Raw genomic sequence first — 27,568 nt, forward strand, 5'->3', positions numbered from 1 at the left:
TGGGGAACAACAGCATCACTCTGTGGATCAAACAATCACTGGACCTGACTATCCCCACCAGAACCCTCACTCTACGTAGTAAAAACAAATCTGCCCGTGCTTTACTCCACACCACCTTAAACCCAAAAAAATACCAATTAAGCGGAAATAAATTGGAGGAAAGACTATGGGGATTCAAGTAAACTACACTCAATCCATTCAATCAAGAATCCCTGAGGAGATACCACTCTGAAATTAAAATTGCTCATGCAGCATACTACACCACTAAAATCAATGGTGCTTCCAACTCCCCAGAGAAGTGTTCCAAATTGTGAAACCTCTGTTGGTGCCCCGCTCAGATAGCCCCTCCCTTGTACTGACACATACTAGTTGTAATAAACTACTAGTATTTTTTCTAAAAAAAAATGAATTGCATTTAGTTAGCATTACACGAGTCTAAATAATGGGAAGCAGGGAATGGAGGAAATGGAGGCAAGCATTCTCGCAGATGTCCCCCACCTAAGTCCAGACAGGTTTGCAAACCTATTTAGCAAAGTTAAATCAGGATCCCATTCGACCTGGCTCCGCCTCACATTCTCACTAAAGTGACTGAATATGTTTTCCTTTGTATGCCAGAATTGGTCCATCTCTCCCTTGCAAAGGGAACAGTTCCCCCCAGCATGGAAACATACCATGGTAAAGCCCTTTTGAAGAAACCCAACCTAGATCCCCTCTGCCTAGGAAACTATAGGCACATATCACTCCCTGCTGGTCTGAGTGAAGCACTGGAAAAACACATCAGCCAGTAGTTATCAGACTCCTTAGAAGTGAAGAAATCTAAAATGCTGCTTGACCGAGGAGGTACAGCTGCCATCATCCCACTCGACCTTAATGCAGCTTTTGATACGGTGAACCACAATGTCTTCATCGAAAGGACCAACAATGCTAGGATTACAGGACCTGCACTAAAGGTACTCATCTCCTTTCTGAATGACAGAACTTTTCAGGTCTTTCATGAGTCTTGCTCATCAGATATCTTTGCCCTGAAGTGTGGAGTACCACAGGGCTCATCACTGAGCCCTACACTCTTCAATCTATATGTATGCACCCTTTTGCTGATGTTGTATTGTCACACGGCATATCCATCGTATCATATAGCGATGATACCCAACTGGTGTTTTCTCTTACCCCGGACTTGATCCTCAATCCCTCTCTTTGTGACCCTGTCTGGAGGAAGCAGCAAGTTGGATGACCAAGGACTGCCTCAGACTAAATGGGGAGAAGACGGAGCTCATGATTCTAGGTAATAACATCAACCCCCGTCTGAGGGTAGGCTGGCTGGATTACCTGGGCACTACCCCAGCCCCCAAGACGGTTATTATAAGTCTGGTATGGTTGGACAAATCTCTGGCAACAAAAGCTCAGGCAGCTAAACTCTCAGTAGCTGCAATGCCATTCTTCGACTGCTCCCTAAAATCCTACATCTGCTACCTCCTTCTCCAGAAGGCTTGTGGTCCAGGCACTAATTCTCTCCCTCCTGGACTACGGGAACTTGCTATAGCTAGGATCACAAAAAGCCATAACTATGAAACTCGAAGTGGTGCAGCACGCCCCGCAGCACGCCCCAGGCCAAATCCTGCTCAACATCCCCAGACACAATTCTCCCTGAAAGGCTCTGGCCATCCTCCACTGTCTGCCGGTCGAGCAGAGGGTTAAATTCAAATACCTATGCATAGCACATAGGGCATGTCTAACCAAAGGCCCTTCCATCCTTCAACCTCTTAATTTCACCATATACACAGAGTAGAGCTCAGATCCAACAATGCTGAAGTGATCACGTCCCAACTGTACGAGTAGCAGGAAGCAGAGGGAACTCTTTTGGCTACAATGTGGCCAAGCTATGAAACTCATTTCCTCACACTTTGCGGCTCGTGGACAAAAAACTGCTGTTCTGTAAATCTCTAAAAACTTGGTTGTTCTACAACTAAAACACCTTAAACTCTTGAGTGTAGAGATTGTCTGTTTGCGTTGCAAGCACTGGGATGCCCTATGGTAGGCATGCACTCTATAAATGGGACTAGAATAGAATATCTGGTATCCAATAGAGAGCCTGAACGATCTTTTTTTGTTGCTACAGAAGATTTTGAGGCACCTGAATGGGGAGCTGAGCGGAAAAGAGTTACACTTTCTCCAAACGGACTATGACTTCATGTCTAACTAAAGTTATCCCGCAGCTTCTCTTATCCCATCTACCAGATCCCTTTATCCTGTCAGGATTGCATTATAGTATTGTTGCATAGTTGCTATAGATCTTCATAGGAATGAATGCGCTCCAAAGTGCTTTAGTGGGCATGTATCATGCTTCTTTGTAGGTTGCACGTGGTGGAGGGATTCGTAGCCTGGCCTGTCTGAGAAGTTGCCCAATGGCCAAATTGTTGCTCTTGTCATATGTTGCTGTGCTTGAGTGTGTAGGGGAGTGAACAGGCATGCAGAAAACGTGTGAGCTGTGAGTGTTGACTGTGTGGGGAGTTATTTTATACGTTGTATGAAGAGCACTGGCTTACCATTCTCTTGTTCTTGCTATTGCGTATCTGTATCTGTGTGTGTTTATGGAGTGGAACGAAGTTGAGTGAGCGATAGATGCACCTATGATCTTGCCTAGGTGGGGCGTTTTGGTTCTGGCCCTTGTGTAGGTATGATCTTCGGGCATCTATTGTCCATATCCTCGTTGTGTGGGAGATTGCTTCTGGCTTTTCTTCAGTGCAGTCTTCTTTCATTCTTTTGTGAAGGAGCCAGGTCTGAACGATCTTCCTGAGTTCCAAATGCCTTTCTTGCCTTGGTTTGGAGGGAATTTTATAATGTTGCTGCCTCTCCTAAGAAGGACATTCCACCAGTATATGCCTTTTTGTAGAATAGGACAGTCCGCAAAGGTACCCACCTCTAGTAAAGTATCTTATTGTACAAGTATCTTTGAAGTTTTACTTGAATTTAGGTATGAAACATTCTGTAGGAGACCTAGCGAGTAAAGCAGAGTGCCTTGTAGCAGGAGACTGTGGTCATTGGTAGTCAGTGAAGTGCTTGGAGGACTATGCACATTAATTTGTGTACGAGTTGGCTTATTGCTGCATTTTGAAATCTTTGACGTCTTTGGAGTAAAAAGAAGAGTTTCACCAGGTAAAGTTCTTTTGCGTAGTCGCTGCTTGCGGGTAGGGAAGGGCACCTCTGATTATGGTGTTACACGGTTAGTGAACTGCTTTAACTTTTTGGATTTGTGGGCCTAACATAGTGTCCCATTTCTTCAATTCATTAAATCTGTGATAGCATGATTTCAACTTTGTCTATGGAACATTGGGAAATGCCATCGCCTTTACTTGAATGCTTGATGTAAACTAAGGCTTATCTATGAGAGGCAATTTTAATGAGTTCCTAAGGAGTGCTGCGATAAATCCTTGAATCTAGGCTAAGTATGAACTTGGATGCAATAAGGTTTGTTGCATTGTCTCCATGTTCATGTGGCTATCTAAAGGAATAAAACACTGCAGCCCACTATGAAGAGGATACATTTATATCACTGTGCTGGAGTTCAGATGTCCTTTTTTGAACTGCACCACATTTCTTAAGTCTCAATTGGCCTGTGCCCCTCATAATTAGGGGCAAGGTTACCGCCACCATTCAAGTTGAAAAGCCAGGCTTAGGATTACTTTAGACGTGACCATTTTGTTCCCAGCAGTATCATTACTAGTTCAATTTTTTGATTGTTTCAGGCCGTTAAGCTTGTACTCGATGCCGACCCCACAAGACTTTCAGGAACCCTTTCAGATTGGCTTCCTGATAAAGTAAGGACTCAGATTGATACGGTAAGCGCAGTGTTACCCTCCGCCCATTAGTATTGTGGATGTCATCCTACATTGGTAGAACAACTTTCTTGGGTGTAAGCATGGTTCAAATCAAATTTGAAAGGGATTTAATATCTGATTGTAGGCTTTATGACTTTCCCTTCTCACTTTCTCCCCCTGTATTTGTCTAGTCTAGTTTATAAAATATGCAGAGAACCACCTAGGCCGAAATTAAATGTACAGAGCTGCAAACACTTAAAATGGGTGAGAAACTAACAGCATATCTGAAGTTGAGAAGGTCATTTCATAGTCCTGAAGTATTATGTCAAACTATATTCTAAGCCCAGATACACTCTACACTACTGTCAGAAATGATTATTAAAATAAAATGCACTGATATTCAAGGACCTGTTATTGTGTGGAAGAGAGTCAGTAGATCATTAGGATTTTTATAAGGTGTCAAAAATGCTGAAAAGCATCCCGGTAACATTGCCAGCTTTATTGTGAATTCCTGACCTGTTCTAGAAGATCTGACTCTGCCAAGGTTGAGCGAGTTCCTCATTTTTCAGTGCAGGAATGAGCCTGTGAGATGCTGTAAATTCGTTTTTGGGATGTTTCAAACTAAACAATAAAACATTGGTATGTTCCTGGTTGGGAGTAAGAAGACCACCACAGTTGGGCTGCAGCAGGCTCCTTCTGCCGCCGGCATCTGCCTTGTTGCTACTAAACATGCTGCACTAGTGGTAGCTTTGACCCTGATCAAAGCAGGGTTCACTAGGCTATATCAAATAGGAAAAACTGTGCAAAGTAATCCGTTTCTGTCCATGAGAAAGTTATAAAGGAGTCTGCCCTCTGTTCCTAAAATCTTGTCAAAATCCCTTCTTTCCATTAAATACAGGCTTCTCTTAGTCATTTTTCTAACCCTTCCTAAAACTAAGGACTTTTGGATATAGGTGGAGGGTGGTCTAATAGACCTTTGACAGTCACAGGTCCTACTGGCATCCTTCTTGCGAAAGGCCATAAGCATTCATGTTAAGCTCATCCTTTCACAAGTACATTGTTATGTCACACCCTCTGTGGAATGCAAACCACTTCACGAGTATGCTGTTAGTCGCCCACACTACTTTGAACCTTTTTAACCCCTTGGGTGCTTGTGACTGAACCATTCCGTCACGAGCCACGGTGGGGCTGTGCTGGTGACGGAATGGTTCCCTCACGGCCGCCGCGGCGCTAATTCCGCGCCTGCGCTGGACGTTCCATTGAGCGGGCGGGCCGTGACGGAACCATAACGTCACAAGCTCAGCGCCACCACGGCTCGTGACGGAGTGGTTCCGTCACGAGCATGGCGGCGCCGCGTGGACCCCCTCCCCCCTAGCGCCACGGCGGAATTACCGCTGCGGCCAAGGGGTTAATGGACTATGATCAGTGATATGTTTATTTTTATTTTTTTGAGTTTTATAGAGCGCAAACTCGACCCGAAGATATCAGGTCACAGAGCACTTTACATGAGCACCAGTATCGTTACAGATGTACACATTCATTTTTTATGCCCGGGGAGATGAAGAGATTTGCCCAGAATCACAGGATGTTGATCGTCCCTGCCGAGACTTGAATCTGGTTCCTCAGCTTCAAGGTCAACCGCTCTAGCCGTAAGGCTACATCCTCTCCCCATGTTTTCTGTAGCATTTAAACAATTGCTGAAAAAACACTGTCAGTGGTTTGTGTGAACTTTTTAGGTCAAGCCTGGGCAGCGAATGCACTGCTACTAGGCATGCTGTAGTGGGGTATGGCTTTGAAGCCCCACCCACTCTCTGCCCATATTTTTAATTGGCTTGTGTCATTGTCCTTCCTAAACGCTGGCTTCCAAGTCGTTATTAGGCTGGTTATTCCCTCCTTGGTACTGCCTTGTCTGCATTTGTTACCTCCCACAATGTCTAGCCCTTTTACTGGTGTTACATGGTCTGCTTTATAAGTCGGTGACCACTATTTTATTTAATTTTATTTTAAGAATCTGCATTTAGCGGTCATGCTTACTTATTTACATATTTATTTATATATTTTGTTTACTAGCACCCATGCTTTTAAATTCATAGAAGCCGCGCCCCTTTCTTTACACAAGCCGCGTCTAAAGAAAGAGGCATAGGCACGTTAACTTCAAAAAAATCTGTCAACTTGACAAACAGATGCTTTTTTTTGTCGAAGCCTTTCTTTAGACACGGCTTGTTTAAAGAACGGAGCGCGGCTTTCATCACTTGTATGATCCAGCTCTGTCACTTTTAAGCAGTATGGCATTCCTTTACTGCCATCCAGCCTTCCCTGAAAATATCTGGGCACATTCTCCAGATATTCCCTGGAGAGGCTGATGCAGGTTATATTAACGGGATACTGTCTGGAGAAGCAGCTAATGATTTACAGGCCGTGTGGTAATTTTCATCAAAAACAGTTCAAAATCAGAGTGGGGCTACTACTGAACCAGAAGTTTAATAGTTGTTAAGCTAGGATTTGAAGGCCATTATGAGGAATACTTGGAAAGGCCTAGAGTACTCTGTATTAGGTGACAGGAGTTTAGGCATGTATAAGCTTTTCTAAACCACCCTTCTAAGTTTTCTGAGAAGGTAGGTGTTGGACTTGGCCCCCTCTGCTGGTCAGCCCCAATCTTTCTGCCTTCACCCCTCCTGATTGCTGAACTAATTTTTGTTGGTTGTCAGCGCTTTGTTGGGCCGCAGGCCATGACTCAACCCGTGGCACTGCTGTTTCATCATTGTGGGCCGCGGTGTAGCCTGCAACACCCCCAGCAGCGGCTCCTTCTCGGGCGTTTCGTGGTGCTGCACGCCTGCCCGCTGTTTTAGCATCGCGGTTACACTCTGTGACGCTTGTGTATAGTCTGGCACGCCGCAGCACCACACGTCGGACCGTTAAATCTCATTAATACACAGTAGGAACACCACAGTTTCAATTTTGGAGCCTTTGTTTCCAGTACGTCTGTGGGGCATATTTTCAGTCACCTTTTGTTTGCACATTACACTGCAGCTTCTAGTATATTCTCCCGGTGACATCTTGTTAATTATTCTTCCCGTCAGTCCTCAGTCCTGTTTCCCAGAGGGCCTTGGGAAGGTTCTTTGTTTTGCCCTTTCCAAGATGGCGACCTTTCCTATTCCTAACGTTTCCTTTTCTCTAGCCAAGATGACAACTGCTTATTTTATCTATCCAAGGTGACAACTGCTTAATCCCTGTTACATCACTTCCTGCCTATGGGTATTTAGGGGCCTGAATCCTTCATTGCCTGGTGTTGCAACACTTCTTGCTCCTGCTGGTGTGTCCTCGCTCCTCTTGGTGACCTTTGCTCCTGCTTGGTGTATTTTTGCTTCCTGTTGGCGCACTTTTGTTTCCAGTTGGTGCTTCCTGTTCCATTTTGGATTCCTTTGAACCTTGGATTTCTTGCCTTCTATTCTTCTTGCTGGTGTTTACTCTTATTTGTGGTTTCTTCCTTCCTTTCTGTTCCTGGAGTCTCTGCCTTCAACTGAGGTTTTCCATACAGGGTTTTTCCTCTTGGGACTCCTTTTGGAAGGCACAGTCTGCTCTGACTTTTCATTGTCTGCATCACTGTGGCTACCAAAAAGGGTCACCCTGACCTCGGACAGACCAGAACCCTCAGGAACCGAAGTCGAGAATCTCTCCAGCATGCCAGAACTGGTAAGAACATTACAGGTCGTGACCGGTTTTATGTACTTTACCACTGCTAACCAGTGCTAAAGCGCTTTTGCTCTCCCCCTAAAGCATTCTACAATTGGCTTACACCTGATTGGCGCTTTTAATGTATTTGTAAGTCCCTTAGTCCCTCTTATATGGAGTCACAGGTATCCTGGGCCTGTAAATTAAATGCTGCTAGTGAACAGCAGCACTCATTGTGCCACCTACTAATGGTAGTCTTTTCAAACATGTCTCAGATCTGCCAATGTAGCCTATGTGCAGTTTTATACTGCCAATTCAACCTAGCAAAATAAACCTTTTGCCTGGCCTAAACTTTAATTTTTAACACACATTAGCCGCCTCTAAAGTAGGCCCTAAACAGCCCATGGGACAGGATGCATTGTGGTTAAAAGGTAGGGCATGTTTTTTTAAGTTTTACATGTCCTGCTAGTGAAAACTCCCACATTTATCTTTTCACTACCGTAAGGGCTACCTCTTTCATAGGATAACATTAGGTTACCTTATTACATTTAATAAGTACAAACTTTTGATTTAGAACAGGTAGAAATATCATGTTTGAACTCAAGTGAATTGTAATGGAAAATCCTCTAATGGTAAAGTTGGATTTTAGATGAACATTTTGAATATGCCTCTTTCAGAAAGTTTAATACTAAAAAAGGTGATGGAATGCACTCGTAGTTTACTTAGATTATACAACACTTCGGTATGCCCTAAGCTAGAATTTGTGTGCAGACTTGATGTGTGTTCTGCCCCGGAACACAACAGTTTGTCAAGAAAAGACCATGCATAGTTTCACACCAAATTCGAGCTGCACTGCGATGCTGAAATTGCAAGATATAAACTCGCAGTAATACACAATAATATAAGTAATCCATATTTCATCCAAGTTTATGCCATTGTCCTCGCAATGTGCGCTGTCAGTCAAACAGTAGAATTCCAAACTTTCAATGCACGAGAAATGCCCATCCAGCTGTCTTTCATCTGCACACAGAATGTGCTGTTCATTCAGGGTAATTATGCTGGACAATGGAATAAACTTGAATGAAATATGGATTACCTGGTTGTACTTATTTATTTAATTTATTTATTTAATTTGTAGAGCGCTCTATCACCTTACGGCATCCTGGCGCTGAGAAAAACTCAAAGTACACAATGGGAATGCAAGCAACAAAAAGGTATTGGCAACCAGTGGCAGACAGTATGTCAACTAAACGCTAGGAAATAACAGAGTTTTTAGCCTTTTCCTGAAGGGTAAGAGCTCACTAATATGTCTTACTTACGGGGGCAATACGTTTTCACAGTTTGGCCGCCGCAACTGCGAAGGTTCTGCCCCCAGTTCTAGCTTTCCTAAATCTGGCTACCTTGACCAATCCAGCTGAAGCAGAGCGAAGATATCTAACTGGGACGTGCCACTCAAACTTTCTCTGTAGCGCAATAGGACCCGTCCCATGCAGAGCTTTGAATACAAGACAGAGAGATTTAAACTTAATTCTCTGTCCCACCGGCAGCCAATGGAGTTCTGCAAGAGCCCTGGAGGATGAGGAACGTCTCGGCCATCCCAGAGCAAGTTTAGCTGCGGCAGACTGTATTCTCAGTAATCTGTCCAGCAGGGACTTAGGAGATTCAAGCAAGAGGGCGTTACAGTAGTCCAGTCTACTCAAGACTGTACTCTGAACAGCAAGGGCCCGAACTTGAGGTGGTAAAAGAGGAAGAATTTTGCGTAACGATCTAATGATTGCCAAGTAATTTCCCACGGTTTTAGTAACTTGGGCTTCCATGTTCAGCTTGTTAAACACAATAGCCAGGTTGCGAACCCTCTCCACTGGTCTCACTTCCATTGACATTTCACTGGGCCAGAAGTTACTAGGCAACATTGATGGAATTCTATCAACAGGATAGAAAAGAATCTCCGTCTTACCGGCATTAAATTGCAAAGAATTAACTTTCAGCCATTGGGCCATATTGCGCAAACAGCAATGAAACTCTTCAATAGGGACGGATTGCTCCCCCTCCAATGAGAGGATGAGTTGCGTGTCGTCAGCATAGTTTGTGATGCTAATCCTATGCTCTTTAACGACCGCAATCAAAGGTTTCATATAAATATTGAAGAGTATCGGGCTGATGGCCGAGCCCTGGGGTACCCCATGAGTGATATTAATCTGTTCAGACCGGTAAGGAGGGAGGGACACGGCCTGCGTCTGATCCGTAAGAAAGGATTGAAGCCATTGCAAAGCACGTCCCTTCACCCCCACCTCCTTTAGCCTGCTCAGAAGAATTCCATGGTTAACCGTGTCGAACGCGGCAGACAGGTCAAGCAGGATAAGAACCGCTGCCTGATTCCTGTCTGCCCGCAAACGAAGTTCATCCATCACGGTCACCAGTGCCGACTCTGTGCCATGGGCAGGTCGAAAGCCAAACTGAACCTCGTCCATCAATCCATGTCGTTCTAGGTAGTTGGAGAGAGTCCTACTAACCACCTTCTCCGTGATCTTAGCCGGGAAGGGAAGAAGGGAAATCGGCCTGTAGTTTTTTTGGACATGTAGGATCCAGGGAGATCTTTTTGAGCAGGGGAGTTACCAAAGCCTGTTTCCACTGCAACGGCACTACACCGCTATCAAGCGATTGATTACAGATTTGTCTAAGAGTGGGAAACAATTCCGTTTCAAAGGTCTTCCAGATTTTAACAGGAACAGGATCTAACGGTGAGCCGGAGGAGATGCCCTTTGTTACTTTACAAAGTTCTTCCATGGTCAGCGGCCTAAACCCGGTCACAGCATTTTCGGCATTGATATCACAAAGGTCATTACCAATGTCCTTTGTTACTTTATCCGAGTTATCATGATCCACACAGTCCAGGGTATCAGACCTCAAGTGCTCCTTATCCTTTCCTAGCTCTTTAATAATAGCTATAATCTTGAAAAAATGAAAGACGTTGGCTAGATTATTACATAGGTTCTGGGATGGAACCATCTGCTTTTTAGTGCAATCCGGGGTTGTAAGGTTCTTTAAAATCTTAAAAATGCACTTGGAAGCATTAGGGGCGTTAAGGATCATGTTAGAGAAAAGTTCTGCCTTAACCCTAGATATCTCCTTTTTATAGCATATGATCTTGGACTTCCATATTTGTTTGTCCAATTCGGTGTAGTCCCTTCTCCATTTTTTCTCTGCCTGCTTACAGTCCGCTTTCATTGCTTTTAAAAGGTCATTGAACCAAGGTTCCGAAGGCCTGCCTCTGATTCGATGCTTTTTCAACGGAGCCACCACATCCAAATCTGCCAGGATCTTTTCACAGAAGTCAGAATAGTTATTGCCTACTGGATTGGTGGCTAAAAAACAGTTATCTACCGCAAACAAAGGAGCTAAGCCTCGCTTCCGTAGGAGGCCCTTCCAGTCAGGGCCAACATAGTTCTTACTAACCCCACTCAAACCATGATTCTTTTTGGCCACATCCACTGTAAACTTAATTAAAAAGTGGTCCGACCAAACCAAAGGAAGGAGTTCCGTGATCGTAAGAAGATGCTCTTCTGAAAAAATCAAGTCGAGTATATGGCCTCCCTTATGGGTTGCTTCAGTCACCTGCTGAAGAAGGCCAAAACCCTCACACGACTGAAGAATATTAAGATAACCTGAATTAAGGGGGCCATTCATCCAGAGGTTAAAATCCCCTAATATAACCACTTTCTGATGAACAGCAACCATATTCGTAATGGTATCTAGAAATGACTGTTGCAGCTGGCCTATAAAGACTCCAGGGGGCCTATAGCAAGTAATCCTTGTTAGTACATGCGCATGTGCATCTTTAATGGCAAACCCCAACATTTCCATTCCTTCACTGTCCTCGATATCAATGGTGACCAGATCCCAGGAGTCCTTGTAAATAACCCCAATGTCCCCCCCCCCCCCCTCTCCCACTCTGTCTGGGCTTGTGACAGAATTTAAAACCAGGAGGACAAGCCATACCTGAATCGACATCGCAGTCCGGACTAGTCCAGGTTTCTGTTAAAAACAGAATCTCTAAGCCATGATGTTCCAGCAGTAGCTGAGTTTCCACACCAGGTTTGGGCAGCGATCTTACATTGTGGAGCCCACATGACAACAGATCACTGCGTAAAAAATCTGAAGTCGGGGTAGCAGTTGCCAGAAATCTAATAGTCCCCCTACCTTTGCCCTGCACCCCTAAGCCGCATAGCTCAGTTCCATTCTACCTTATTATGGACCCTCCGGTTGTATCTCCACCTGTTCCAATAGGAGCGACAGCGTCCCTAGCACTAAGCGCGTCCTTGGAGCGGACGGGCGCAGACGGGCTTGCCTTTGGCGCGCCCGCTGCGCACGTCCGCTGCGCATACGTGCCGTCATCGATTCTTATGCCCAGCCAGATAGAAACGCTAAAACGCTGACTCCCGAGACAGTGGGTCCGCTCGCCCGGACGGGCCCGCACTCAGGAGAACAGCGAGGGCTAATCTACGTGTGGAGTGTGAGCGTGTGGGAGGAGAAGGTCTCTTGTGTATTACTGCGAGTTTATTTCTTGCAATTTCTGCATCGCAGTGCAGCTTGACTCTAGTGTGAAACTACGCATTGGTCTTTTTCTTTTAGAAAGTAAGCATTTTCCTGCCCTGTACTTTTTGAGGCCTATAGGAGTTTCCAACTGCTTGGGGTTGTAACTGCTCCCCCATTAGGAATGCGTATTAGACCCAGACAGTGAACAGTAGAACTTGGGCGTCGATTGGTTGGGAGGGCCGGAGCTGTTCCTGCCCCACTTACATTTCAACAGGGCTGCTTCCAGCCCACTTGTAAAATAACTTTACACCAGCCTTTTGCCCCCCTGGGCCTTTTAGAGTCTGGACAGGGGGCATAGGGGAAGGAACAAACTTTCCAGAACCAGATGTCGGGATGGATTAGAAGTTTCTTCCACTTTAAAGGCACCAGGTATAAATATTGGCCCTCCCGAGCCACTCATCAATTCACTCCTGGATCTGCGGAGGACCTCCAGAAGGACCACCTTGTACTTCAGAGGAATGTCCTGCTGCTTGAAGTCTGCCTTGTACCTCAGAGGATTTACCTGCTGCTACCAGAGGACTTCCCTACAGCTGGAAGCCTGACTTGTACCTTTGAAGCACTGCTCTGCCGCTTGAAGCCTGCCTTGCTCCTTGATACCAGGACTACCAGAGAGACTGTTCTGAACTACAGGTGCACAACAAGCTCCTGAGGGCCACCTGCAAATTTCCAGCTGACCTTCTACAACGTACCCTGTTTGGACCTGCCTGAGCTCTACTTGAGTGAGTTCCTGATCCCCAAGTGGGCCTCCCCAGGTCCAAGACCTTGGCTGGCATAACATTGAGCTCCTACTGTGAAATCCTGATGTTTTTAACCCTGTGCTCCAGACTTTGATATATTTGTCAGGAGTACTAACCTGGTCTCTGTATCCGGTCCGCACTCCATCCCGGTTGAACTAAAGCTGTGACTTTATCCCGGTCTAGCATGTCCACATACCCACAGTTAGCTTGTTTTCCTTCTTGGTGCTATTTTTACTTAAACTTTTAAAGTTGCATATTCCCGGTTATATGGAATGGATTTTAGTTTTTCGGTCTCATTTTATTTATTACATTGTACTCTGTTTTCCAAATTGATGTGTGTCGTTTTCTTGTGTTGGGTTTTCACTTTATAACGGATTGTGTGCTGCATAAATACTTTACACAATTCCTCTAAATTAAGCTTGACTGCTTTTGGTGCCAAGCTACCGGAGGGTTAAGCACAGGTTAATTAAGTGACTTTTGTGGTTCACCTTGTCAAGGGTTGTGGTTGTTCCTTCAGTGAGGTTTACACTCCCCTCAACCAATATCCCAATTTCTTACAGTAGGCAGACATTGGATAATATACATATTTATATATGTTATCTGCTAGTGGTCGGCAGTAGGTAGTTCTAGTTAGGATCTAGTTTCCATAGTCCATGTGTTTTTTGTATTGCTAAAAACTTTGGCGCTGTTTGACAAATCTTAACAACATTTTCAGAACAATTTTGCCACTCACTTCAGCTGCTGTCTTGAAAGTTTTGGGGGGATTGATCAAGGGGTGGTGGGAGGATGGGGGGGAGGGGACAAAAAGTGTTTTACCCACACAATTTTCAATAAGGATTGTTGAAACGACTCCAGCCCGAATCTCTGAACGTAATTACACCAAATTTGACAGACCGCTAGCTCTTGTCCAGGAATAGCCCTGTTTCTAATTTGATGTAAATCCGTTCAGTAGTTTTGGAGTCATTAAGGAAAAAATAAATGTATATGTTTAGGCATGTGGAGGGTCCACAGATCCAACAGTTATCCAAATTAGGTCTGATTGGCTGCCAACACTTCAACCTGGAAGTATTGCCAACCATCTTGGGCATCAGGCATGTCCGAGTTCCATTTAAAAAAAAAGTGAAGAAAGGGGGGCAGGTTTGGAATACACTGACCCCCTAGGCCTCGTGGTGGGGTCCCACAGGGACACCACCAAGGGCTAAAAAACATATTTTTCCATTTTGAACTTTGCTGTGAAACAGCAGAGGCTCCACGGATCCTGGCCAACCTGAAAAAAGCAGAACAAAAGGGGATGATGGACGGAGTGTTGAACATTACAAGCACTCACCCCCAGTCAACTGATCTAGGTTTAATCCATCATGATTCTTTAGCCCACTCCGCCACCCCAGTTCAGACATGGCCATATGCAAATCAGTCTGACCCTGTGCCTCATGGGAACAGTCCAGCCCAAACTGCCAAGCCATGTCTTCCCTGGACCGGAAACAAACATCCTGGGACCGGTTTCGGGCTAATCAGCCGTCATCAGCCAGGCTAGCTTGAAAAATGCAAGCATGGATGCCTGCAAGTGCTTTTCTTTGCCCCTTGGGTTGGCTAGGTCCAAGGAGAAATTATGTTTTATATTAAAGGTGAGGGGGGCACACGCGGCTCCGCTCCCCAAGCCGATTTTGGCCCCAGGGACCTCATCCCCCAGGGGGTGGATTTCATAAACTGGGAGGGAAGCAGAGTGGTCTCCTCCTGGGACGAATGCGGCCCCAGGGGTACCAATCTCTGGGGCCTGGCTTATTTTTAAAACCGGGAAGGGGGCCATACCACCCTACTTTCCTGGCCACGTTTGACCCTGGGGACCCCATCCCTCGGGGCCTTGTTGTGAATAGAAAATAGAGGAGGACTGCATGGCGCAGCTCACTGATCCATTAATGGCCCAGCTCCCTGATCCATTAATGGCCCAGTGGCCCAGGGTACCCCTTACCCAGGGCTGGGCTCCTGCTATGACCCTTTCCCCGGAATGCCTTCCCCTTGGGCATAGCGTGTTTGCTCTTGCTTGGCGGCAGCAATTCTAAAGCTCCCACCAAGCGCGACTAAACACTAATTCCTGTCCCAGTGGGCGGGAGCATGGAAAATGCTCTTGCCCACTTGGAGCGTACTTTTCATCTGTTTCCCTGCCCGCTGTGAATGCCTACTTTGAACATGCTAAAGGAAGATCTTGGCTGAACAATACCTGCATAGTAGGATTACCAGAATAGGCAGAGGACTCAAGCATAGAACTATTTGTACAGAATTGGATCACTACATTATTGAAGCTAAAAGACCTTTCTAAAAGTTTCACTGTGAAAAGGGCTTACCATGCGCTGGGTCTAATGCTCAAACTGGGGCGCCATCCAGAGCCATCATGCAAGAATGTTCAACTTCTGAAACAGTGAAGCTACGTTGCATGCAGCAAGGCGGTACAGGGCTGTCCAGTACAAAAACATCTGTCCCTCTGTGTCCTAAATTTACACTAGCAGTGCAAACAAGCTTCAAGTGATATCATGCAAGCCCCCAGAGAAAAGAACATACAATACATATTTCTAACCCATCTGAGAATTATATCTGAAGGCAAAATATGAGAATTCATCAATCCTGAGGAAGCATGGGACTAGATAGAGGGAGGGCAGGCGGAACCGGCAGCAGATTCAGGCTTGGAGGCTATGCAAAAACCCTGGAGGAATAGAAGTAGGTCTGTCGAACATTTTTAAGTCAAGCATGGGTCTCCAAACAGAACTCTGAGACAGATGGCCGAATTGTCAAAGAAATGCAAATTACAGGGTGCAGAGACTTCATATTGAGTACAAAATATCGAGCTGCACAAATATCGAGTCATTAATATCGTGGGTCAGAAATATCGACAGCAAGAATATCTTGGTCAAGAATATCAACTTAAGGTAAGTAATTTCGATTTTAAAAATAGCAAAGTGTTTAATATCGTTTGCATAAATACAGTTAAAAATATAATTTTTTGTTAAGTATTTTACAATATATTTTATATGTATGTGATGAATCTTTTTTGCATAAGAATTTTGTATTGTTAATATATTGTTACAATTGTAGTAGTTATTAATTTATTTTAATTTTGCGCTTTTAGTTCTTTAGCGGGTTGTGGGTTTATAGGGGAATAGGGTGGGAAGTAATTTGATTATTTTGATTTTATTGATTAACTTTTATTTATTAATATTTGTTTAATTGAGAGTGTTAAATGCGTAAAGTAATTTATTATTTAATTAATAATTGTTAATTTTAATTTATTAAACGGTAATTATGGTAATTGTGTAATTAATTTTAGGTGTGTGTTGTGGTGTTTATAGGAGTAAAAGGTGAGAAGTCATTTATGTTTACTATATAGTTAATGTTAATTATCTGATATTTATTTTGGGTAATTGTTTATTTTTGTCTGCTTTTATTACTTTTAAAGGGGTAAAGGGTGGGTAATAAATACATTTTAATTATGTAATTAGTTAATAGTATTTTTTTTTAATTTTAAAATAAGTTCTAATCGTGTTTTATTTGATTTAGGTGTATCTTGTGGAAATTATAGTGTTAAAGTGTGTGTAGTCAATGTTCGTTTTTTAATAATATTTTTTAATTAAGTATGTTAATTATGTAAATAAAAATGTTGAAGTGTTTTGTTGTTGGTGTGGTGTTAAAGGGTAGAAAATAAAATAAATACATTTATGTTTTAATTAATTCTTTTGTTTGTAAATATTTTCTAGTTCAAAAGAATTATTTTTCGTACATTTATTATTTTATTATATATAGTATTTGTAGGTTTTTGTTATATGTAATTAATATTATGTGTTCTTTTTATAGGGCCCATAGCCACCACCTCCCCGGTACTTTTCCTAAAAAAATGTGTGGGGGGCTCCTGCCAAGCCCCCCCCCCCACGCAGCCCTGGGGATCACCACCTCCCTATGGCACACTGAAATTAAGGTCAGGGGGGTCTTGCGGGCCCCCCCCAAGCCCCAGGGACCACCACCTCCCCGGGGCACTAATTATGTCAATGTGGGGCTCCATTGTGGACCCCTGGCCCCGGGGACCACCACATCCCCGGGGCTACATACATTATGGGAGCAGGGCAAAGTCCCCTCCTCCTGGGGCCCTCCATGGCCCTAGGGACCTCCACCCCCCAAGACCGGCTCCAGCAATCGACATGCACAAATGCCGAGGCACACCGAATCAGTCCAAAAAGAGTAAAGTAGGTAGTAGCACAGATCGTAGTTAGAGTGAGTCCATCAGATATTTTTATTTTTTTATTTTATTCTTGTTCGCAAAAATCCAAATACAAAAAAACCACACTGGCAGCAGACATGTTTTTCGTCCAGTAGGACTTTCTCAAGGCTAAGATCCAATGGTATATGCACCTGGTACCACCGTAGAACAGTGTACCGGATGTACAGAAGGACTCACAAAGTCTGCTCATCTGAGGAAGCATAGGGCAGTTATACAAAGCTTTGTCCTCTAGGTATTCAATGGTTCCCAACAAAAAACACATAGTATCCAAGTTGTATGAATCGTGATTTGTGTGACCCGCCTTTATTTCTGCGAGTATCCTGTACCTGTGTGTAAACCTCACCGCCTGAAGATTCCAAATCCCAGTAGTATGTGAGAGCTTGTACCAAAGTTAAATCCGTATCTGGAGAAAGCGCAAACCAGTAAACGTCCTGTCCGTTCCTAAGTATACCCCCACAGGAGTTGTCATGTTAATCTTGATCCATTATGGCAGAGAAACAGCCCATTCCAAAGCCCTGATAAACTAGGTCTTGTAAGTCGGAAGACTCATCAGCAGTATCCCGTCAGTTTAAGGAAAGAAAGGCTCCAGCAATGTCCCGGGGTACCCACCCCCTGGACATTCCAGTTTGCAATGACCGGGTGGGAGACTGCTTCCGCCCTGTCATTGCAAACTTGTGCTTTGCTTCATGGAAGCGTGAGCAGGAAACCTGCTTTCGCTTCCATGAAGCAAAGCAAATTGATTTTGGACAAGGGGAGCTGCATGTTTGCAGCTCCCCTTGTCCAAAAGCAATCCCAGCTCCCGCAGGGGGTGGGGAGCCAGCTGGAACCGTGGGGGCATTCGGGCTCCCCCCGTTGTCCCCAACATGAGGCCAGGCACTGGTGGATGGGGTCCCGGGGCAAAAAGAGGCCAAGGGAAGGGGGGCCATGTGCCCCCCCCCGTAATAAAAAAAAACATGGTTAAGAGGCAAAGTCCCTGGGGATGGGGTCCTCAGGAGGGGGGCAACGCGACCCCATTCCAGTTTTAGTTCAAAATTATTTTAATAAAAAATGGGTCCGGCACTGGAGGGTTGGGGTGCCTAGGGCCCAAAAACTATTTGGAGAAGTGGGCCACACAGCCCCCGTAAAATTTCTTTTTTTTTAAAGCTGGCATCTTGCCCCCTCCCTGCATCCCTCTGCAAACAAGCCTCCTGGCGCGTTCTGGGTTGGGGGATTAAGTCCCCTTGAATCCCAAGGGTCTTTAGCGGCCAACTAGCCCACCAGGTACCTCCAGTAAGCCCCAAACTGTGTGATTCCTGAGAAGTGGTCGGAGGCCACGCCCCTTTTTTACACCACTCTGCAAATGTGGCTCTTGGCCCACTGCTGGTGGGGCGATGAGGTCCTCTTATGTCCTGAGGACCTGATGACTAAAGTGAACTTCTTCTCCCGAGCAGCAGTGCGCCAAGAGGCACGTTTGCAGAGTTGTGTAAAAAGGGCTGTGGCCTTGGACCATCTCTCAGCAATCCAGCTGTGTGGTGCTTACTAGAGGTAACAGGCGGGCTAATTGGCCCCAGGTACCCTCAGGAGGCAAGGGGACTTAATCCCCCAACCAAGAGCACACCAGGAAATGCGTTTGCAGAGTGGTGGGCAAAGGGGGCGTGGCCTGTGTAACCTCTCAGCAATACGACTATCTGGGGCTTACTGGAGGTATCAGGTAGGCTAGTTGGCCCCTAAGGATCCCCAGCAGCGAGGGGGACTTTAATCCCTTCCAAAAGCACGCCAGGAGGCACACTTGCGGTGGGCAAAGGGGGCATGTCCTGCTATGAGAACTTAGCAATCCTGCTTTGTGTGGGACTTACTGGAGGTAATAGGAGGCATAGTTGGCCCCCAAAGATGTCCTTGAGGGCCATCTCCCCCTCCAGTTACTGCCAGTAAGTCCCACACAGTGGGATTTCTAAAGGTCTTCGAAGGCCATGCCCCATTTCTCTACCACTCTGCAAACGCATCTCCTGGCACACTATGGGTTGGGGTTAAAGTGCAATTTACTCCTGAGGGACTTTAGGGGCCAAGAACCCCTTCTGGTACCTCCTGTAAGTCCACGCAGCGGAATTGCTGAGCACTGGTTGGAGGGCCAGCACCCTTTCGCCACCACTCTGCAAACGTGACTACTAGTTAAACAAACATTTACAATGTAATAGGTTTCGCATTTCCACGAGTTAGAGCTATTGGCGTTGTAAATGTAAACGTTTTTTATTAATGTTTTTTGGAGTGGATGTAAATTGTGTGCAGTGGAATTATGTGGTATGTTGTGCAGTTAAATTATGTGGAAAGAAAGTATGTGGTATTTAGTGTATAGGAAATATGTAGAGTGTGGGATTATGTGTTGTGGAGAGTAATTATGCGGCATGGTAGTCTGTATTGTGGAGTGGTAACCTCAGGTTTAGTCTTCCTCGTTCCCATAGAAGCTAAACTATAATCTCAACGAGACCAAAAAAGAAGGAACCACTGAGAAGCACTTCCGGACCTAGTCGGAGGTATGAGCAGGGCCAGTGGAATTATGCGACTGTGTGTTTTGGCTACACCGACTTTTGCACAATTATACATTTTCCGCATTTGCCACATAATCCATCGTCTGCTGCATAATCTGTAGATTTGAACAAAAAACACCATTGTTTATAGTTCAAACGGCTGAAACGTTACCAAAAGTGCAGCGACAAGTGCAAGGCCCTTTGTAAACCTAAAATGGTCATGTTACTTATTGCTAAATGTGGGTGTTAAATTGGTACTAAGGGTGTACAAACCACTCTTGCTTCTTTCTGCGCCTCTCTTGCCTCTTTATGCATTTGTTGCTTCTTTCTGCACTTTTCTTGCCTCTTCTTACACCTCTGTTGCTTCTTTCTGCACCCCTCTTGCCTCTTTCTGTACGTGTACTCGTGCGGCTGATAGAGATAGGATTTGGATACGAAGGAATTTAGAATAATTCAAGATTATGAGGATGCTACGTGAATAGATACTTACATACAATTTGGAGTTCAGTGCTGGATACTAACGTTTTGGAGCCCTGAGGAAGTCAATGGTCCTACTGACCAGACGAAACACGTGTTGGCTGCATCGTTTCAAATTTTGGATGTATGATTTGGAATACAATTGAAGAATTGGATATTAAATGGATTGGTGAAAACCACAAAGACTTTGTGATATTGAACGAGTGCTCGGATGGACAATTAATAGTATTAGATTCCTTACCTTAGAATATCCCCAGGCGTTAGACTGGATCCGGAAAGTTTTCGTCAGCAATAGCCTTGCGCGTCGGTAGGCGTCGTCCGCGGTCGTCGTCGTCGTTGGCCCGTGATGACGTCGTTGGAGTACTTAGACGCCGCCTGCGCGCGCTGACGTCAGTTCTTCTTTTTTCCGCGCCAGCAAGCGCCGATCCGGAAAAAGTGGTACCCTTAGTCAATTTTTGACTAAACTTTTTGATCCTTTTGATCTGTTTTTCTCGAGTCGTTCGACTCTATCGGTGCCGGTAGGGATGTCCGGGTTCAAAGCCTGTGCCGACTGTAACCGACTGATGTCGGTTACCGACCCCCATCGCCGGTGACCGACCCCCATCGCCGGTGCCTGCATTGCTTGTGGCCCGACCACGATGACAAGTCGTGCCCCGACTGCCGGGCCTTGACGTCGAAGGCTAGACGGGAACGGTCCCGTAAGCGTCTCGAGCTCCGGCAGTCGGGGCCCGAGTCATCACCGCTCGTCAAGTCAACACCACTCGTCTGGCTCCAAGTCCTCAGGTAAGAGGCACAAGAAGTCGAAGAAGCGACACCGCTCTTCCGACTCCCCCCGACGCTCGAGCGATGCGGCCGGAGGTTCCGCCGGAGCCGCAGGCGTCGCAGCCAGCTCCACACCCGCCTGTCCCTGGGCTGAATGCGACGCCGGAGGAGATTCGTGACTTCCTCGTGGCCATGAGGACTCACTTCCCTCCGTCGAGGATTGTCGCCGCGCCTTCGGGCCCCGCAGTCCCGACTCAGGGCCTTGGCGGGCCGGCTGCTTCCGCCCCGCCGCCGGCGGGTGCTTCGGTCACGGTGCCGTCGGTGACTACGGTCCTGACGCCGCAAGGCCCCACTGGATCCGGTTCCAGATCCGGGTCGCCGCTGTTCGACCTCACGACCCCTCCGCCGGCGCCGACCCCCATGGTGTCGCCCCCGACACCGTCCCCCATGGTGTCGCCCCCGACGCCGTCCCCGGATGTCGTCGTCCCCAATCCCCCCCCCCCCTCGATGTGGTTCCGACGTCGGAGCGGCGTCGCTCGACGCCGCATTCGACATCGAGGGAAGAACTTTTCTTTTATGATCAGCCCCCATCATTTGAACCTGAGTTCCAGGAGATGGAGGACGAGGAGGATTGGGAGGGGGCTGAGGACCCTCTGGCACGGGAGTACCAGTCTTATCAGGACTGGGCATGTGAGCTAGGGGAGGCCAGTGGTTTGGACACATCGCCCGACACTGGTTTTGTCTCCCCTCCTACCGTGGCAACGGAGGAGGGGGCTGCCTATAGTGTGGTGCTGACGAGGGCGGCCAAGGCTTTGGCTCTTGAGCTCCCGGTCGCAGGCAAGCTTTTCGGAGCCTCTGCTGCCGCTTAATGAGGCCTTAACTGACGTTCTTGTGGGCACTTGGTCTAGGCCCGCCACAGGTCCCCCTGTGGATAGGAACGTGGCCAGACACCACTGCCCGGCCCCGGGTGACCCTAGATTCTTGTCCACCCACCCCACCCCAGAGAGCCTGGTCATCCAGGCCTCTAACTCCCAGACCGCATTCCCGACAGCTCCCCCTGATCGGGAATCCAAAAGGTACGAACAATATGGCAAAAAGATGTTCTCCTCACTGACTTTGGGGTTGCGGTCAGTCAACACCGTGTGCCTTTTGGGCCGTTATACCCACTCTCTGTGGGACACGGTCGCGGACGTGCTGCCACAATGCCCGGAGGAGGCCCGGGTTAAACTCGCCCAAGCCCTTGTGGAGGGTCGAGATGCAGCTCGGTATTCCATCCGATGTGGGCTGGATACAACAGACTCGCTAGGCAGGGTGATTGCAACGACGGTGGCGGTTCGCCGCTACGCCTGGCTGAGGTCCGCCAACTTTTCGGCCGATGTCCAGAACACACTTCTGGACATGCTGTTCGATGGCCGTCTCCTTTTTGGCGACAAGGCGGCAGACAGTGCGCTTGAGCGCTTTAAGGACTCCAGGGCTACGGCCAAGTCCTTGGGCCTGTCGGCCCGCGCCAGCAAACTTCTGCCTTTCGCTCCTTTCGTGGCCAAGGAAGGGGCGCCCCCACACATCCTGCCAGGCACGGGCCGCAGACTAACATCCAGCACGGTGGCGGACGTGGTAACCAACGTGGTGGTGCCCGGGGACAACGGTGAGGCCAGTCCACATCCACCCCCGGAGCATCCGCCTCAAAGCCCTCCTAGTCCGAGCTTTCAGGCCCATTCGACGCTAGTGGGGGGGCAGGGTTCGCCATCACCTCCTCCACTGGTGCACCATCACAGCGGACAGGTGGGTGCTGCAACTCGTCGGAAGGGGCTACTCCCTCCCCTACGAGGCTACCCCGCCAGCCATGCCACCGCAATACCACCGCGTGTCGGGGGATCACTTGAATCTTCTACAGGAGGAAGTTGCGGCCCTCTTGGCCAAGGGGGCCATCGAGCGCGTTCCTGGGCCAGAAGTAGGGTGTGGTTGCTATTCCCACTACTTTCTGGTTCCCAAGAAGGGCAAAGAGGGCCTACGCCCTATCTTGGACCTCGGGAATGTCAACGGCTTCCTCCGGAAGGAGAAGTTCAAGATACTGACTTTTGCTCAGGTCTTGGCTGCCCTAGACCCAGGAGACTAAATGTAAATGTCGGAATTTGTAAAGCGCACAGCTACCTCCACCGGAGTTGTCCCGGCGCTGTCCGTATACCGGTAGATTGTAGCGTTGGACTTGCAAGACGCGTATTCCCACATCCCCATCCTGCCGCCCCACCGGCGCTAGCTGCGGTTCACGGTAGGCCAGGAGCATTTTCAGTTTACCATGCTCCCTTTCGGCTTTACCAGCGCCCCTCGGGTGTTCACGAAGGTGATGGCGGTGGTTGCAGCTCATCTGCGCAGGTCAGGGGTGTCCGTCTTCCCCTACCTTGACGACTGGCTTTTGAAGGCGGGCTCACCCCAGGCAGTTGTCTCCCACCTCCAGACTACGGCCGACCTCCTGCCTTTGCTGGGGTTCTCCCTCAACGTGCAGAAGTCGCACCTGAGTCCCTCTCAGAAGCTCCCCTTCATCGGAGCGGTTCTGGACTCGTCGCAGTTTCAGGTTTATCCTCCGAGCAGCGAGTCCGGGATATTCAGGCTATGATTCCAATCTTTCAGCCTCTATCCCGGGCGTCCGTCAGGATGACCCTCCGGCTCCTCGGCCTGATGACCTCCTGCATCCTGCTAGTGCAACACGCCAGATGGCATATGCGGGCTCTGCAGTGGGACCTTAAGTTCCAGTGGGCACAGCATCAAGACAACCTAACCTGTCCGATCATGTCCAGATCTCGGAGGGCACTGCACGACATCTGCAGTGGTGGCTCAAAAATCGCGATTGGGTCAACGGCAGGTCCCTCACCCTTCCCCAACTGGAGCACACAGTGGTGACGGATGCGTCCCTCCTGGGATGGAGAGGCGGAGATCAGAGGCCTCTGGTCTCCAGTGGAGTCCGGCTACATATCAACCTTTGCTGGAGCTGCGGACGATACAACTTGCACTGAAGGCATTCCTGCCCTCTGTTCGGGGAAGTGTAGTGCAGGTGTTCACAGACAACACCACCGCCATGTGGTATTGCAACAAACAGGGCGGGTGGGGTCCTGGACCCTATGTCGGGAGGCTCTGCGCCTCTGGACATGGCTGGAACATCAAGGCATTAACTTGGTGGTTCAACACCTGGCAGGTTTTCTGAACGTCGGGGCGGCCAAACTCAGCCGCCGGTGCTTGATGGATCATGAATGGGGTCCCTTTTTACAGTGGGGAGAACCTTGGTTAGATCTATTTGCCACCGAAGAGAACGCGCAATGTCATCACTTCTGCGCGTTGGAATTTCCAAGGCGGCACTCGCTTGGAGACGCTTTTCTTCTCGAGTGGCGCTGCGGTCTACTGTATGCTTTTCTGCCTATACCACTTCTGCCCAGAGTGTTGATGAAGATCAGGCGTGACCGGGCTCAAGTTATTCTTGTGGCTCCGGACTGGGCTCGAAGAGTATGGTATCCCGAGCTACTCCGTATGAGCATCAATCCCCGAACCGTCTGCCTCTTCGGGAGAATCTTCTGTCGCAGCAGCAGGGGACGGTCTTCCACCCGAACCTGTCCAGCCTCCACCTCCAAGCGTGGAAATTAAGCGGCGACAGTTGACAGCTTTCGACCTTCCTCCCCGAAGTCTGTAATGTCATTCTGGCAGGCAGGCATCCCTCCACTAAAACGGTATACGCCTGCCGGTGGAACACATTTGTGGCATGATGCACAGCAAAGGCTGTGGATTCCCTTTCGGCCCCTCTTTTTGAGGTTCTTCTGTTTATCCTATCCTTGGCCCAGCAGGGCTCTGCTCTGAGCACTATCAAAGGTTATCTTTCTGCCATTTCCGCCTTCCTGAGGCTTTCTGATCAGCCTTCTCTTTTTAAGTCCACGGCTGTTAACCGTTTCCTCAAAGGCATTCCCCACACGTTTCCTCCCATGCCTTTCATAATGCCTCAATGGGACTTAAATCTTGTCTTGACTTTTCTGATGTGCGCTCCCTTTGAGCCTCTTTATAACTGTCCTTTATGTGTTCTCACTCTCAAGAAGGCTTTCCTGGTAGCTATCACCTCTGCCAGAAGAGTGAGTGAGCTCCAGGCTCTTTCTTCTAAACCCAAATGCAAAAACAACAATTGATGGACAGAATGTAGAACAATGTCATACATTCACCCCAGTACAGAGATCTGGGCCTAAATCCATTGTTTTTTTGCACTCCACACCAACCCAGTTCAGACATGGCCATATGCAAATCAGCCTTGACCCTGTGCCTCGTGGGAACAGTCCAGCCGGAACTGCCAAGCCATGTCTTTACTGGACCGTAATCAAGCATCCTAGGACCGGTTTCTGGCTATCAGCCGTCTTCAGCCAGGATAGCTTGACTCCAGTGGTGTGGACAGCATGGGACTCACGTCTGAGCATACCAGACGTGAGTCCCTTGCTCACTTTGCCACTGGATTCAAGCAAGCCTGGCTGAAGACGGCTGTAATGCCAGAAACCGGTCCTAGGAAGCTTGATTCCGGTCCAGGGAAGGCATGGCTTGGCAGTTCGGGCTGGACTGTTCCCATGAGGCACAGGGTCAGACTGATTTGCATATGGCAATGTCTGAACTGGGGTGGCAGAGTGGGCTAAAGAACGGTGATGGATTAAACCCAGATCTGTTGACTGGGTGTGAGTGTCTGATTGGTTCAGATGCTCGGTCCATCACCACCCCCTTTTGTACCGCTTTGTTCGCCATAAGTTGGCAGGGTATGCTCCGACGTGAGTCCCTTGCTCACTTTGCCACTGGATTCAAGCAAGCCTGGCTGAAGACTGCTGTAATGCCAGAAACCGGTCCTAGGAAGCTTGATTTCGGTCCAGGGAAGGCATGGCTTGGCAGTTCGGGTTGGACTGTTCCCATGAGGCACAGGGTCAGACTGATTTGCATATGGCCATGTCTGAACTGGGGTGGCAGAGTGGGCTAAAGAACGGTGATGGATTAAACCCAGATCTGTTGACTGGTTGTGAGTGTCTGATTGGTTCAGATGCTCCGTCCATCACCACCCCCTTTTGTACCGCTTTGTACGCCATAAGTTGGCAGGGTATGCTCAGACGTGAGTCCCTTGCTCACTTTGCCACTGGATTCAAGCAAGCCTGGCTGAAGACGGCTGTAATGCCAGAAACCGGTCCTAGGAAGCTTGATTCTGGTCCAGGGAAGGCATGGCTTGGCAGTTCGGGCTGGACTGTTACCATGAGGCATAGGGTCAGACTGATTTGCATATGGCTATGTCTGAACTGGGGTGGCAGAGTGGGCTAAAGAACGGTGATGGATTAAACCCAGATCTGTTGACTGGTTGTGAGTGTCTGATTGGTTCAGATGCTCCGTCCATCACCACCCCCTTTTGTACCTCTTTCTTCTAAACCTCCTTTCCTTTCTGTTCATCCGGACAAGGTGGTTTTAAGGACCCGTCCTCCTTTCTAGCCAAAGGTTGTCACGCCCTTCCACATTGAGCAGACCATCACTTTGCCCACCTTCTTTCCGCCTCCGCATCCCTCCAGGGAAGAGGAGAGGCTCCACCGTTTGGACCCGAAACATGTGCTTACTTTCTATCTGCAGCGTACCCAACAGTTTCGGGTGGATGATCAGCTCTTTGTTGGCTACGTGGGCGCCAAACAAGGTTGTGCTTTGCACAAACGGACCGTTTATTGGTGGGTCGTTCTGTGCATCAAGGCATGTTACTCCATGGCCAAGAAGGAGCCTCCTGTGGGGCTGCGTGCCCATTCCACCAGGGCAACTGCAGCCACTACTGCCTTGGGACGTGGGGTTCCCTTGCAGGACATTTGTCAGGCAGCTACGTGGGCCTAACTGCACACGTTTACAAAGCACTATTGCCTTGACAGTCCAGTCCGGAGAGACCGCTTTTTTGGCCATTCTGTACTCCATGACTTCCTGATGTAAGTTTGTTCGCAGACCCACCACCAGGGTTGGTATTGCTGAGGTCTCTATTCTAAGGTACGGAATCTATCCTAACGTGTCTCTTTCAGATGCACAAGTTACTACTTGTGTAACAATATATCTGTAAGAGACATTAGTTAGTGATATATTTCTTACCGCCCCAGCCATCCTCCTCGTTCTGTGAACTGATTACTAGGTTAAGGTCATCCCCTTTTAGGGCCCTAGTTGTATGCACCAATGGTCAGTATCTTGCATGGCTCTGCGGTCCTGGCGCGGAAAGTCGTGTACAGAACGGACGTCAGCGCACATGGGTGGTGCCTAATTACTCTCTGTGATGTCATCTCAGCGCTGACAACGTCAGTGACTGACGCGGAGCAGCAGGACGGCAACTACTGACGTCCAAGGGTACTGCTAAGCAAAAGTTTCCGGATCCAGTCTGACTCCTGGGGATATTCTAAGGTAAGGAATCTATCACTAACTAATGTCTTACAGATCTATCGTTACACAAGTTGTAACTTGTGCTGCACCTCTCCTGCTTCTTTCTGCACCTCTCTTGCTTCTTTCTGCACCCCTCTTGCCTCCTTCTGTACATCTCTTGCTTCTTTCTGCACCCCTCTTGCCTCTTTCTGCACCCCTATACCCTCTTTCTGCAGCTCTCTTGCCTCTTTCTCCACCCATGTTCCATTTTTGTGCACCTCTCTGGCCTCTTTCTGCACATCTTGCCTCTTTCTGCAACTCTCTTGCCTCTTTCTGCAACTCTCTTGCCTCTTTCTGCAACTCTCT

General features: G+C 47.8%; 1 protein-coding gene across 6 annotated transcripts in view; it reads left to right on the forward strand.

Annotated features, from left to right (window-relative positions):
* TEP1 (telomerase associated protein 1) overlaps window positions 1-27,568 on the forward strand; it is a 1,162,857-nt gene that overhangs the window by 126,042 nt on the left and 1,009,247 nt on the right. For 4 of the 6 annotated variants that reach the window (XM_078652638.1, XM_078652642.1, XM_078652641.1 and 1 more), the window contains exon 7: window positions 3,744-3,836. The exons of the other annotated variants lie outside the window; for them this stretch is intronic. In XM_078652638.1, coding sequence (XP_078508764.1) covers window positions 3,744-3,836 — 93 coding nt within the window. The remainder of the gene's footprint in view (window positions 1-3,743; window positions 3,837-27,568) is intronic. 6 annotated transcript variants of the gene reach the window in all.

This window comes from Lissotriton helveticus, chromosome 7 (genome assembly GCF_964261635.1).
Source record: "Lissotriton helveticus chromosome 7, aLisHel1.1, whole genome shotgun sequence".
NCBI classification, from domain to species: Eukaryota; Metazoa; Chordata; class Amphibia; order Caudata; family Salamandridae; genus Lissotriton; species Lissotriton helveticus.